We start from the raw sequence: 13,562 nt of genomic DNA, 5'->3' as shown, positions 1-13,562 counted from the left end.
TGACCTCCGTGCAGCCACGCTGATTTACACCAGCTGGGGACCTGGCCCAACGCCTCTGCCACGCTATGGCCAGTGGGCTGTGCTAGAGATGCGTGCACCAGACTGGAATTGAAACACGAGGTTCCCAACCGCCTCGTCTGTTGGGGAAGTAGAAGGCAGACGAGCTACTCTCAGAACAGAGAAGTATTTGCAACCAGCGCTTTTATTATAGACTTGATCAGGGAGTCAAATTCTGCCTATAGGCATGTAGTCCAGCCAGCAACCCTGTGCATCCAGGCCAGGGCTCAGTGGGGCCACGCTCAGCAGGACACACTGCGAGCTGGGGGGCCAGAGGGAACCACAGGGTCTGTCTGAGTCCAGCAGCCTGGGTAAAGAATCTCCTTTGTAAAGAATCTCCTTTATATTCATCACAGACTAGCCCTGAGTCTTCTCTACATGGAGGGTGCGATTTTCATTAACTCTTAGGAGGGTTGCAAATGTGTACCTGCAGGCAGCACTGTGCCCAAACTCTCCTGCTTAGACAACGCGGCGGGCCCAGCTTTCACCGAAGGGGGTTGTTGGCTGCCGAAGCCATGGAGGGAAGCAAGCACCAAACACAGGATGGCCAACGCGGGCATCAGCCGGATGATATTCAAACCTATGGAACAATACTGGATGAACTGGTCTGATATGATTCAGCAACACTGCCAGTAAAAAGGAGGGGTCACAACACGACCAAACACCGGACTAGATAGAACCATCAGTGTTAACGGGGGGGGGGGGGGAGGGTGTCCAATGGATAAGGTAGTAGGCAACAAGACCCAGATCCTTAAAATCAACAGGAGTTAGGTGCCTACGTACCTCTGAGGATCTGACCCTGAGTCAGGGCTCCTGGGTTCGAATCCTGGTTCTGCCAATGATTTGTGAGCCAGTTGTTATGCCTCATTTCCCCTCTCTGTGAAAGGGGGACACTAAACAGGGCTGGTCAAAACTTTTCCTTCTACTTCTCTTTTTTTGCTGGAATGTGGGTTTTCGACTCTAAAAAAATGTTCGCAGAAAGCATCTGCTGTCCTAGAAACATTTTGGTTTTTCATCAGAGACCCGAGAAACTCAAAGAACAAATGTTTTCCCAGCCCAGGACCACACGTATTTCAGGCTCCAACAAAAAAAAAGTCTCCATTTTCTGCTGAAAACTTTGATGAAAAGGATTCCCGCCCCCTTTCCGATGACATTTTCCAGGAGGGGAGAAACCCCCTTCCCAAGCAGCTAATAGTCCTGGCCCTCGGTAGCAAAGAGCTGGCTGAAAAGAGGGAAGTGTTGCTGACAAGAAGGAAAGATTATTTTTGATTTAAAAAAAACCCTCAAAGCAAAAAAACAAAGGAAGAGCTTTGACATAAGGGGCTGTTTTGTTTCAGAAGGACAAAGCCGGGGGAGAGGAAATGTCAGGTGTTTCCTATTCTGCTATCAGCAGTTCTGGAAGTTCAAGGAAAACCTTTTCCAGTTTCTAGGAAAAGGCAGGTGTTAGTAATGGGAGATTCGATTATTAGAAATGTAGATAGCTGGGTCTGTGATGACCGGGAGAACCGTATGGTGACTTGCCTGCCTGGTGCGAAGGTTGCGGATCTCTCGAGGCATCTAGATAGACTTATGTGTAGTGCTGGGGAGGAGCCGGTGGTCGTGGTACATGTAGGTACCAATGACATAGGGAAGGGTAGGAGAGATGTCCTGGAAGCCAAATTTAGGCTGCTAGGGAAGAGACTGAAATCCAGGACCTCTATGGTGGCATTTTCAGAAATGCTCCCAGTTCCACGCGCAGGGCCAGGTAGGCAGGCAGAGCTTCAGAGTCTCAATGCGTGGATGAGACGATGGTGTAGAGAGGAGGGGTTCACGTTCATTAGGAACTGGGGAAACTTCTGGGATGGGAGGAGCCTATACAGGAGAGATGGGCTCCACCTAAACCAAAGTGGAACCAGACTGCTGGCACTAAACATTAAAAAGGTTGTAGAGCAGTTTTTAAACTAGGAGATGGGGGAAAGCCGACTGCTGCAGAGGAGCGTGTGGATCGGACACAGACTTCTCTTAGGGGAGAGTCTGATGATAGAGAATCTCCAGGTTATAGTCAGGAGCAGAGGACTGAAAAGTATAATGTAAGGGCCGGATCAGATGATAAACAGTCACATAAAAAAGAATCTGGCACATCAGAAAAAGGCAGGCTAATAAACAGGGACAAGTTTTTAAAGTGCTTGTACACAAATGCCAGAAGTCTAAATAATAAGATGGGTGAACTAGAGTGCCTTGTGATAAAGGAGGATATAGATATAATAGGCATCACAGAAACCTGGTGGACTGAGAGCAATCAATGGGACACAATCATTCCGGGGTACAAAATATATCGGAAGGACAGAACAGGCCGTGCAGGGGGAGGAGTGGCACTATATGTTAAAGAAAGTGTAGATTCAAATGAAGTAAAAATCTTAAGCGAATCCACAGGTTCCATAGAGTCTCTATAGATAGAAATTTCATGCTCTAGTAAAAATATAACATTAGGGATCTATTATCGACCACCTGACCAGGACAGTAATAGTGATGATGAAATGCTAAGGGAAATTAGAGAGGCTATCAAAATTAAGAACCCAATAATAGTGGGGGATTTCAATTATCCCCATATTGACTGGGAACATTTCACTTCAGGACGAAATGCAGAGATAAAATTTCTCGATACTTTAAATGACTGCTTCATGGAGCAGCTGGTACGGGAACCCACAAGGGGAGAGGCGACTCTAGATTTAATCCTGAGTGGAGCGCAGGAGCTGGTCCAAGAGGTAACTATAGCGGGACCGCTTGGAAATAGTGACCATAATACAATAGCATTCAACATCCCTGTGGTGGGAAAAACACCTCAACTGCCCAACACTGTGGCCTTTAATTTCAAAAGGGGGAACTATACAAAAATGAGGGGGTTAGTTAGACAAAAGTTAAAAGGTACAGTGACTAAAGTGAAATCCCTGCAAGTTGCGTGGGCCCTTTTTAAAGACACCATAATAGAGGCTCAACTTCAATGTATACCCCAAATTAAGAAAAACAGTAAAAGAACTAAAAAAGAGCCACCGTGGCTTAACAACCATGTAAAAGAAGCAGTGAGAGATAAAAAGACTTCCTTTAAAAAGTGGAAGTCAAATCCTAGTGAGGCAAATAGAAAGGAGCACAAACACTGCCAACTTAAGTGCAAGAGTGTAATAAGAAAAGCCAAAGAGGAGTTTGAAGAACGGCTAGCCAAAAACTCCAAAGGTAATAACAAAATGTTTTTTAAGTACATCAGAAGCAGGAAGCCTGCTAAACAACCAGTGGGGCCCCTTGACGATGAAAATACAAAAGGAGCGCTTAAAGATGATAAAGTCATTGCGGAGAAACTAAATGGATTCTTTGCTTCAGTCTTCACGGCTGAGGATGTTAGGGAGATTCCCAAACCTGAGCTGGCTTTTGTAGGTGACAAATCTGAGGAACTGTCACAGATTGAAGTATCACTAGAGGAGGTTTTGGAATTAATTGATAAACTCAACATTAACAAGTCACCGGGACCAGATGGCATTCACCCAAGAGTTCTGAAAGAACTCAAATGTGAAGTTGCGGAACTATTAACTAAGGTTTGTAACCTGTCCTTTAAATCGGCTTCGGTACCCAATGACTGGAAGTTAGCTAATGTAACGCCAATATTTAAAAAGGGCTCTAGGGGTGATCCCGGCAATTACAGACCGGTAAGTCTAACATCGGTACCGGGCAAATTAGTTGAAACAATAGTAAAGAACAAAATTGTCAGACACATAGAAAAACAAACTCTTGAGCAATAGTCAACATGGTTTCTGTAAAGGGAAATCGTGTCTTACTAATCTATTAGAGTTCTTTGAAGGGGTCAACAAACATGTGGACAAGGGGGATCCGGTGGACATAGTGTACTTAGATTTCCAGAAAGCCTTTGACAAGGTCCCTCACCAAAGGCTCTTACGTAAATTAAGCTGTCATGGGAAAAAAGGGAAGGTCCTTTCATGGATTGAGAACTGGTTAAAGGACAGGGAACAAAGGGTAGGAATTAATGGTAAATTCTCAAAATGGAGAGGGGTAACTAGTGGTGTTCCCCAAGGGTCAGTCCTAGGACCAATCCTATTCAATTTATTCATAAATGATCTGGAGAAAGGGGTAAACAGTGAGGTGGCAAAGTTTGCAGAGGATACTAAACTACTCAAGATAGTTAAGACCAAAGCAGATTGTGAAGAACTTCAAAAAGATCTCACAAAACTAAGTGATTGGGCAGCAAAATGGCAAATGAAATTTAATGTGGATAAATGTAAAGTAATGCACATTGGAAAAAATAACCCCAACTATACATACAACATGATGGGGGCTAATTTAGCTACAACGAGTCAGGAAAAAGATCTTGGCGTCATCGTGGATAGTTCTCTAAAGATGTCCACGCAGTGTGCAGAGGCGGTCAAAAAAGCAAACAGGATGTTAGGAATCATTAAAAAGGGGATAGAGAATAAGACTGAGAATATATTATTGCCCTTATATAAATCCATGGTACGCCCACATCTCGAATACTGTGTACAGATGTGGTCTCCTCACCTCAAAAAGGATATTCTAGCACTAGAAAAGGTTCAGAAAAGAGCAACTAAAATGATTAAGAGTTTAGAGAGGGTCCCATATGAGGAAAGATTAAAAAGGCTAGGACTCTTCAGTTTGGAAAAGAGAAGACTAAGGGGGGACATGATAGAGGTATATAAAATCATGAGTGATGTTGAGAAAGTGGATAAGGAAAAGTTATTTACTTATTCCCATAATACAAGAACTAGGGGTCACCAAATGAAATTAATAGGCAGCAGGTTTAAAACAAATACAAGGAAGTTCTTCTTCACGCAGCGCACAGTCAACTTGTGGAACTCCTTACCTGAGGAGGTTGTGAAGGCTAGGACTATAACAATGTTTAAAAGGGGACTGGATAAATTCATGGTGGCTAAGTCCATAAATGGCTATTAGCCAGGATGGGTAAGAATGGTGTCCCTAGCCTCTGTTCGTCAGAGGATGGAGATGGATGGCAGGAGAGAGATCACTTGATCATTGCCTGTTAGGTTCACTCCCTCTGGGGCACCTGGCATTGGCCACTGTCGGTAGACAGATACTGGGCTAGATGGACCTTTGGTCTGACCCAGTACGGCCTTTCTTATGTTCTTATGTTAAAAGGATTCACCTATTCCCAAAAGTCTAATTAAGCCATTCTCCAGCTGGAGCACCTTCCACTGGAGAATCTCAAAGCCCCTTACAAATCCGAGGGTGAAATCCACACAGGAGCAGAGGGCTGGCCTAAGATCTAGGCACCAAATAAGCTTGTGCAGTTGCCCAAATATTCACAGCAAAGAATCCAGGACAACCCAGTGGCTTCGCATGAGGCCCCTGGTGAATTGTCGTGAACCTCGAGCAAATTCACAGAAACTGATTGGTCTGGGGCTGGTTCCTGGATGGAACAGCGGAGGACTAAATTGTGCAGAGTTTGCAAGCGCTCCACTTGCGAGATGGAGGAACTGAAAGCTGCTGCTATGAAGCTAGGAGCCAATGGGTGGGAACCACCTTCTTCCAGAACAGCTGGGGAAGCAGTTTATAGAGAGGCTGGACGGCATGTTGTAAATTTCCCCAGATTCTTCAGAAAGGCAACGCATGGTTCTAGAGGGAAGTGAAACCAATCACAGGAGGGCTGATATCCTTCTGGCAGCTGACAATTCTCTTTGGGGTCGCTAGATCTCAGCGGGGGCGTGTTTGGACCAAACCGCCCATCCTGACCTGGTCCACGGGGCTTCTATTCCCACGTCAGCGCAGCCACTCCCTAACACCTGCCCCTACAGTGATGCCTACAAGTGAGCCGGACTCAGGAGGAGGGCAGCTGGGGTAGTTGATAGTGATCCATGATTTACAACAAAAAAAACACGGCACCAATAAAATGAGTGTCGATCATTGCCTAGCTACCCAGAACCCTAGACGCTACGGTCAAAAGGGACGACTGTGGCCATCTAATCTGACCTCTGGCGTAGCAAAGCCAGAGGCTTTCACCCAGTACTTCCTGCACTGAGACCAACTTGTGGGTGAGCTAGAGTGGGTCTTGGACAAATGCAGCCAGTCTCAATGTAATGACTTCAAACACTGCACCACATCCCTAAGTAAATTGTTCCAAGGGTCAGTTACCCTCTTAAAGACGCGTATCTACTAGGAATCGGGGGTTTAGGGACTTAACTTCCATTGATTTTAAAGGGAGGTAGCTTTTACGGTCTGGGCCTCAGTGCCTCAGATGCTAACAGCTGTGAGGCTCTGCTGCCTGCTCTGGAACCAGCAACCTACTCGTGAAAAGCTCTGCGGCCCATTGCCAGCCCCCGAGCTCTCCAGCTCCTCCACTGGCTGCAAGATCAATCCGTGAGCCTCATGCAGAAGGCAGCTTGTCCTACAGGACCTGAGCCCCCGCTGGGTGACTGAAATCCCACCCCGAGTGAGCCGGTGGAGTTCCACCGTTGATGTCACTGGGGCCAGGATTTCCCCCCGTTGCAGCACACAATGGGTTAAAACAAAACCGAATGGGTAAGGGGTGAATAGGGCCTAGAGGGCCCCAGTGAAGAGGTGGGGCAGGGGAATGAGATCCAGTGCGAACCCTGCCCTTGCACGGGAATGTGCTCTTCCCACCTTGGTCCAGTCTCAGTGGTTTTGCTTCTGCCGGCCTCTGGAGGCCGAGGGGCAGCCACTGTGCCCCTCACGCTGCATTTGCAAGCGGAGGCGCAGATCTCGATCCCATCAGATTCCAGGGGAGCAGGATTCGGCCCAGAGGAAATGAAAAACATGCTCCAAACAACAAGACATTCTGGGGGCTGCCAGTGTGACTGGCACAGGACAGCACAGGGCTGGGGACATTTGTCAGCTGCCGCGTCCTGTCAAACCATGTGAGAGCCGCTCATGACCCAGTCTCCAGCCTTGATGGGCTGGAAGGACGCACATGAGTTCCCATGTGACAGACGTTAGTCACTGGCTTCCCCAGAGGGGTCCCCAGGAGAACACAACGGAGAGACTGTATTGGAGACAACACTGTTCCGTGCAAGTCAACAGCTCCCCGTCATAGAGGACGAGTGTGGAACTATCTGCTGTGTGATAAGGGCTTGTCTACACAGGGAATTGACAACAGAACTGTAGCTGTGCTGGTATAACACCCCATGTGGACACTAGAACAGAAGTGACTTTATTCTGGTGTAAACGACTCCCTGAGTTACACATAAACAGCCTGGTTCTCATCGACAGTGAGGCCCCTTTACAAGGCTATGGAAACCTAGAGCAGCCTTAAAGTGAATGTAACTGTCATTTCTACCCCTTTTAAGGCCCTTTGGTGTGGCCAGAATGGTACAAATGGCCCTTGGGGTACGTCTACACTATGGTGGTGAGGCCATGCCGCTGCAGCGCTGTAATGCCGACCATGGTACTGCCTGTTTCCAAATCCTGGCAGATACTTCGGCGATGGTCATATAAGTACCTAGATTGACAGACCATCAGCTGCCCCTTTCCGTGGTCTGAATGCAGAGTCCACCTTGCCCTCCCCTGCACCATGCCTGGAACAGCTCCGCTCTGAAGATGCTGCCTTGTTCTCCAGCTCTGCAGAGATCACAGGTTGAAACCCGCTGCACTAGAGAGAGAACCTTACAGTCATAATGGAAATCAGACCATTGCAGCCAATCCGTGAGCAGGGCTTTGAATATGTATCACTAGCTGCGTGAGTCAGTAACTGCATAGCTAATCTCAACTCAGCACGATACTCTAGTATTAAAGTACTTTCAAATATCCGGCACTTTTATTTCTCTTTACCGTGGAGAAACACCTCCTTTAGACAAAGCTTGCTCGGACAATTCTCTGATGAACAGGTGCATTTCACTGGAGAGTCTGGGGACCACGCTACACCTGGGGGTGAAATCCGGACTCCACAGAAGTCATTGGCAAAACTCCCATTGACTTCACCGGGGCCAGGATTTCACCCGATAGCCTGCTCCCCCCGCCTCCCCGTCAGTCCCCGTCCACCTTCTCGTCAGGTGTCTGCGATACGAGGTTCCAGCCCAACCGCCAGCGTTACGGCATTTTTCTGTGCACCAGGTTCACAAGGACCATGGCATTGATCTCAAGTCCCAGGAACAGCGCCCCAATAATGGCTTTCCAATGGCAAGGACTGGGAGCCGCTCCTGCAATGGGGAAAAGACAGAGTCAGGGGGATCGGCCTGACCAGCCTGAATCCGCGTTCGCACTAAGACCCCTTCACTTCGCGCTGGCAGTGTAAAGGGGCCTGGAAGTGGGAGCGAATTCCAGCTTGGCTCACTGCTTTGGCAGCGGATGTGAACAAAAAGCAGCCCCATGGCCACTGTATTTATCGCTCTGTCTGGGGACCTGGTTCTCCGGTCAGGTACGTTGCTGTAAATCAGGAGTAGCAGCACTGAGGCCAGTGGAGCTATGTTAGCATAAAGCCGGTGTAAGCGAGCAGAGAGACACGGCCTGCCGATAACTCACCACTGCTTTGGCAGATGCTCTGCAGGTCAAGAGAGATGTTTTTCTGGTCCACGGGGTTGCTGGCCGTGCAGGTGAAGGTAGAGTCCGTGAGGTTGGGCTGCAGAGACAGGTGAAGGGTTCTGCCATCCGGGCTGAGCTGGTACCGCTTGGAATCGCCCAGGTCTCGGGGTGGGTTCCCTCTACTCCAGACGACGTTAACCTCTTCCCTGCCAGACACCTGACACTGGAGAGTGACATTGCACCCAGTTGCCGTGCTGGAGAGCAAGTGACTCTCTATCTCCGGCGCTGGAACGGGCTCTGCATTCAGAAGAAATGAAATGAGAATGAAAGACTCTGGGGGCCTGATTCTCACTGACACAGAAGGTGTCTACACTGGGGAAAAAACAACCACCTGGCAGCGAGTCTCAGAGCTCGGGTCAGCCAACTCGGGGGCCTGCCATGGTGCTCAAGGGAGCAGCGTGGACATTCCTGCGTGGGCTGGAGCTCGGGCTCTGAGACCCACTTCCATCGCCAGATGTTAGAGACTGGGCTCCAGCCCCGAGCAGGAACTTCTACACTGCTAGTTTTAGCCACCTAGCTCAAGTCTCAGGAGCCCGAGTCAGGTGACCCGGGCTCTGAGTCAGGTGACCCGGGCTCTGCGACTGGCTGCCACGCGCCTTTTTTTCCCCCTCCAGATGTTTTGTAAGGGCTCTTTACATGCCTCTGGCCACACAAAAGGGCCTTACAGTGGTCCCTCTTTACACCCCTTGAAGGCCCCTTTGCACGGCCAGAGTGGGGTAAAGGGGCATTGATGTAAATGAGTAGAGCCTCCGGGAGGCTGCCACTAATGATGGGCCAGTGCAAGACAAGCTGAGGCTATGAATGGTTTGCAGGGGGCTGGGCAGAGCTGGGTGAATATGGGATGTGATTCCTGGGGCAGGGCTAAGAGACACAGGGACACCTCACGGGAATCAGATCTGACTCTCCTGGGGAGTCCATCCTCCAGCAAACACACAGCATGGGGTCCCTCTGACAGCTGCTTGGAGGCGTGTTTTGCTGCAGCTCCTTCACAAGCAAGGAGCACCACTACCCTCACTGGGGTGGCTTGGATGGCATCGGGAACAGAGGGGATGACTGTGCCCAGCAGAGCCAGGGAACAGCTATGCCATCACAGCATGCCCCCAGCATCCACCCTGCAGCTATGCATTCAGCTCTGTATCGAGCAGGGCCATCACCGTGTGGCAGTGTGCGCCACAGGAAAAGGGGGAGCACAGACTCACCCCTAGAAATTAGCCCCCCAGCACCGGCCTGGCCCTGGAACCACCTGATGTAGGTTCGAATTCCTGGAGGGAGGTTCTCAGTTGTGCAGAACTGAGGGGCTGGGTTACAGCCTTCCTCCCGCACATTCTCCTCCCTGCCTTGTGCAGGCTGGGAAAAACTCAACCCCAGTGCACGTATTTCCTCCGCAGGACACTGCAGGGCACGAGCGAGGAGTTATTATCCACGGGGCCCTGTGTCCTGGGGACGAGGCCGAAGAAACACGCATTTATTAACCGCCCTGGAAGATGATTTCACTTGTTCAAACTTGTAAACAGTCACTTACCATAGACCGCGAGGCGAAAGGCCTGTTCCTCCACAGTTGCTGGTACTATCTTAATCCGGGCCTCATAAACTCCACGATCGCCCAGTTCCAGAGCCTTGATCCTCAGCGAGGTCTCGTTGTACCTTTCTAGCCTCTGCTTAAATCTGTCGTTGGGATCGGGTCGCTCAAACTTCCCCCCACTGAACTCAGCCAGCTGGAGCGTCACACCTGACGCAGCACGAAAGCTCCATTCGATTTCTTTCACCTTTCTCCCGGGGGATAGATCCACAGACAGCACGACTGAGCCTCCCACAATCCCATTCACCTGGCGGGGGGGAGTCAGTGCTTGGGTTAATCCAGGATCTGAAAAACAGAGCCCAGGAGATGAAAGTTGCGGGGGGTAGGGGTGGGGGTGAGCACTGATTTCCCCACTTGCTGCAGCACAAGCCAGAGAGAACAAACTGACGGGAGTCCATCCCTATCCCTAGCTGCCGGGTCTGGTTTTGGCCTCAGAGCTGACCCTAGAGACTTTTACCCTCGGTGTTTCTAGGGCAGCCATCACCGTAGCATCTGGGCACCTCACAATCATTCATGCCTTTATCTTCCCAATCCCCACTGTGAGGCAGGGCAGTGCCATTATGCCCATTGTACGGCTGGGGAAACTGAGGCACAGAGAGTCTAAGTGACTCACCCAAAGTCACACAGCGTGTGTGGCAGAGCAGGGAACTGCACCCTGGACCCCTAACTCCTAGGCTAGTGCTCTAACCACTAGGCAATCCTCCCTCTCTGTTGCTCTTTTCCACTTCCCCCTAGGAATCCCAATACCCTACATATCCATTTCTGTTCCCATCAGCTCTGGGGACCAGAACCGCCTCCTGGTGCCCCCCCCCCCCCCCCCCCCCAGGGAAAGAGAAACATCTCACCTACCCCTGGCACAGAGCTTGGGGAGGGGGAGCTAGGCCAAGCAATTGTTCCTGGCAGGGAACCAGCTATCAGAGTAAGGAGGGAGCCCAACACACACTGCGCTTTCAGTTACACTGATATAAATCCAGAGTCACTGAGCTGAGCTCAGTGGAGCGGCTCTGGATTTGCACCAGTGTAAGCCTGGGCCCAGGGGCTGTGGTTTCCAAGGTTCCCCTCGACACGAGGTTGCCACGTGTCTCGCAGCCGTAACGCCCCCATCACTCACCTGGGGCTCGGAGAGCTAGGGCCAGGAGAGCAAACAGGGGGAGCCGAGCGCGGCCCAGGCCCATGCTCTCGCAGCAGGGTGGATTTGCCTCCTGGGAGCTTTGCTTCCCCCGTCACTGGTGAAGGCGCTGAGACAACCGTCACAGCTATGCAGCAGCAGCTCCTTCAGACCACAAGCTCTGGGTGTTGTTACTTCCTCCTCCAGTCATTGTCTCTTTGCAACAGTCCACCTCGCCTCCCACCCACTACAGCCCTTTACAACCAGCAGCAGGCTTTAGCCCCACAGGTGCCTGCGGGTGGGGTTGGGCATTTTGCAGATGGGGAAACTGAGGCACAGAGAGCCCGGTTGGGTCTGGCACCCGACCAGGTAGAGTAGCGGAAAGGGGAGCGTAATGAGCCTCCCATCCCGTCAACCACTCACCCTGGTCTCAGTTGCCGCCCTTCCCCTGGCCCAAGCACAAGGACAGCTACCACGGGGAGGAGGAAGGCGAGGGCTCCCTGGCCCACGCTGCTCCCTCCGATGGGGGCTAGCCATGGTGTTATGCCCCCCCTGCACCGGGGAGCACCCAGAATTCAAGGCCCTGCACGGAACTCCCACTGGGTCAGTGCGGCTGCAGCCCCCACCCTGACACGGGCCAGGAGCTCTCCAGCCTGTCTGGAAGTGACGCTTTAGCCAGACACAAGCCCTGGGCTCCACGCAGGGTACGGGGTGGAATTCTCTGGTCTGTGCGAGGGAGCAGCGCAGCCTTGGGTCCCTCCTGGCCGTCCGACCTGAACTGTGAAGGCCTGATTTGTGACTGGCCCTAGCGGCGCCCAGCGCAGAACTGTTTCCCGTTCCCCAGCACAAACCCAGCCAGCCGCCCACCGCAGGGACAAAGGCCCCTGCTCGGAAATCCATGTGCTCGGCAGGCCCTAGCACCTTTTCTGCCCGGATGGTCTCCCAGACAGAGCACTCCCTCCACGGGGAAGCCCTTGTTTCCCCAACCCCACGGGGCAGGGTGAGACAAAGGGGAACCCTCCGGGGCAGGGTCTGCCCAGATAGAGCAGCTCTGCCCAGGATTCCCTCGCCTGACCTGGTGAGGCTTGGGGGAGCTGAAGCGGTCACAGCACCGACTAGCACAACGGCCGCAATCGAGCTGGTCAGAGAGGAGGTGAAGATGAAAACCGTCCCACACGGACACGCCTGTCTCCAGAGTGCTAGGGAGATCGGTGGCTCCGGAACGCCACCTCCATCTGGGTTCAAGTGAGAGAGATTTGGAAGCCAGGGAGGGAGCGGAGGGCTGGTAAACTCAATGCCTAAGTGAGGAGTGTTTTAGAAACGTGATGACAGGTAGCTGTGTATGGGGATGGATAGGTGGGTGTGTATGGGGGTAGCCGGATAGACAGCTATTCCTTGTTATCAAAGCCACCCCCCAGCTCCCATTTGGCTGTGACAGCTCTGGGTATTTCATGAGCAAACAGGCTGGCGGGCCCAGACCAAGGTCAAAACCACATCTCCCTGACAACAGCGACATGTCTCTTGTTGCCAAGAGCGATGGTCTTGCTCAGACATTCGACTACTGGCCTGCAGGGTCCGATCAGCCTGATTCCCAGGGACACCGAGGCCCCTTCCCACCCCTCCAGCAGCATGAAGGGGCCTCGAAGAAAGCGTCAGTTACAGTCACACCCACCCTGGAGCCATTTCAAGGGGCCTGAGCATCAACGGGCTAAGCCCAGAATCCCCACTTCATTCAGAAGCCTACATGTGACATGACCCCATTTGTCCCCTTCCTGGATCTCCCTCATCCCCCCCACCTTGTCTCTCCCCTGCCTGGACCAGTCACCCGCGCTCTGCTGACTCTACAGATGGCGTGAGGCTGCTCCACCCTCCCCACTGACTGAGCTCCATGGATCCCCCGATTCAACAGGCCCCACAGCAGACTGCAAAGCCTCTCTCCAGAACCCCGAGGGCTGGAAGGTCCCGGAGAGGAGGCCCCGGATAGGAGGAGGGGGAGAGCGGAGGGTGGAATTCACCCCTAAGCAGAGGGTGAGCCTGACGGAGAGGGCGCCAGGCACGTCCCATGCAGAGGGGGGTGAAGGAAGGGTTGTGCTGGCCCCTCTGCGCTGGGTGAGTTTCGGTAGCTCAGAACTGGATGGTCTATTTGGCAGCAGCTCGAGAGCCTCCCCCTCCATCTTGGCAGCACAGCACATCCCAGGAGGGGGCGCCCAGCTGGTCTCTCTGCTCTCCCTCCCCCGCTCCCTTTCGCTTTGTCCCATCCCAGGG

The 13,562-nt window shown here is 51.8% G+C and overlaps 1 protein-coding gene across 1 annotated transcript; it reads right to left on the bottom strand.

Moving 5' to 3' along the window:
* Positions 1–7,824: 7,824 nt before the first annotated feature.
* Positions 7,825–11,364, bottom strand: LOC135892532 (SLAM family member 8-like). The gene is made up of 4 exons (XM_065420324.1): positions 11,301–11,364; positions 10,133–10,474; positions 8,551–8,847; positions 7,825–8,228 (listed from the first exon to the last, which is right to left on the bottom strand). Exons 1-4 carry the CDS (start codon positions 11,362–11,364, stop codon positions 8,119–8,121), a joined length of 813 nt encoding a protein of 270 aa, XP_065276396.1. The 3' UTR covers positions 7,825–8,118.
* Positions 11,365–13,562: the final 2,198 nt, after the last annotated feature.

The sequence above is a fragment of the Emys orbicularis genome, chromosome 20 (genome assembly GCF_028017835.1).
Source record: "Emys orbicularis isolate rEmyOrb1 chromosome 20, rEmyOrb1.hap1, whole genome shotgun sequence".
NCBI lineage: Eukaryota > Metazoa > Chordata > Testudines > Emydidae > Emys > Emys orbicularis.
This window is presented reverse-complemented; position numbering and strand designations above follow the sequence as displayed.

Excerpts from the sequence above, each read along its gene's own strand:
- LOC135892532 (XM_065420324.1), bottom strand. The coding sequence starts at position 11,364 with ATGGGCCTGGGCCGCGCTCGGCTCCCCCTGTTTGCTCTCCTGGCCCTA. Across the intron at positions 8,848-10,132 it reads CTTTCGCCTCGCGGTCTATG|AGCCCGTTCCAGCGCCGGAG; the intron begins GTAAGTGACTGT and ends TTCTGAATGCAG. Across the intron at positions 8,229-8,550 it reads GAGCATCTGCCAAAGCAGTG|GAGCGGCTCCCAGTCCTTGC; the intron begins GTGAGTTATCGG and ends TCCCCATTGCAG.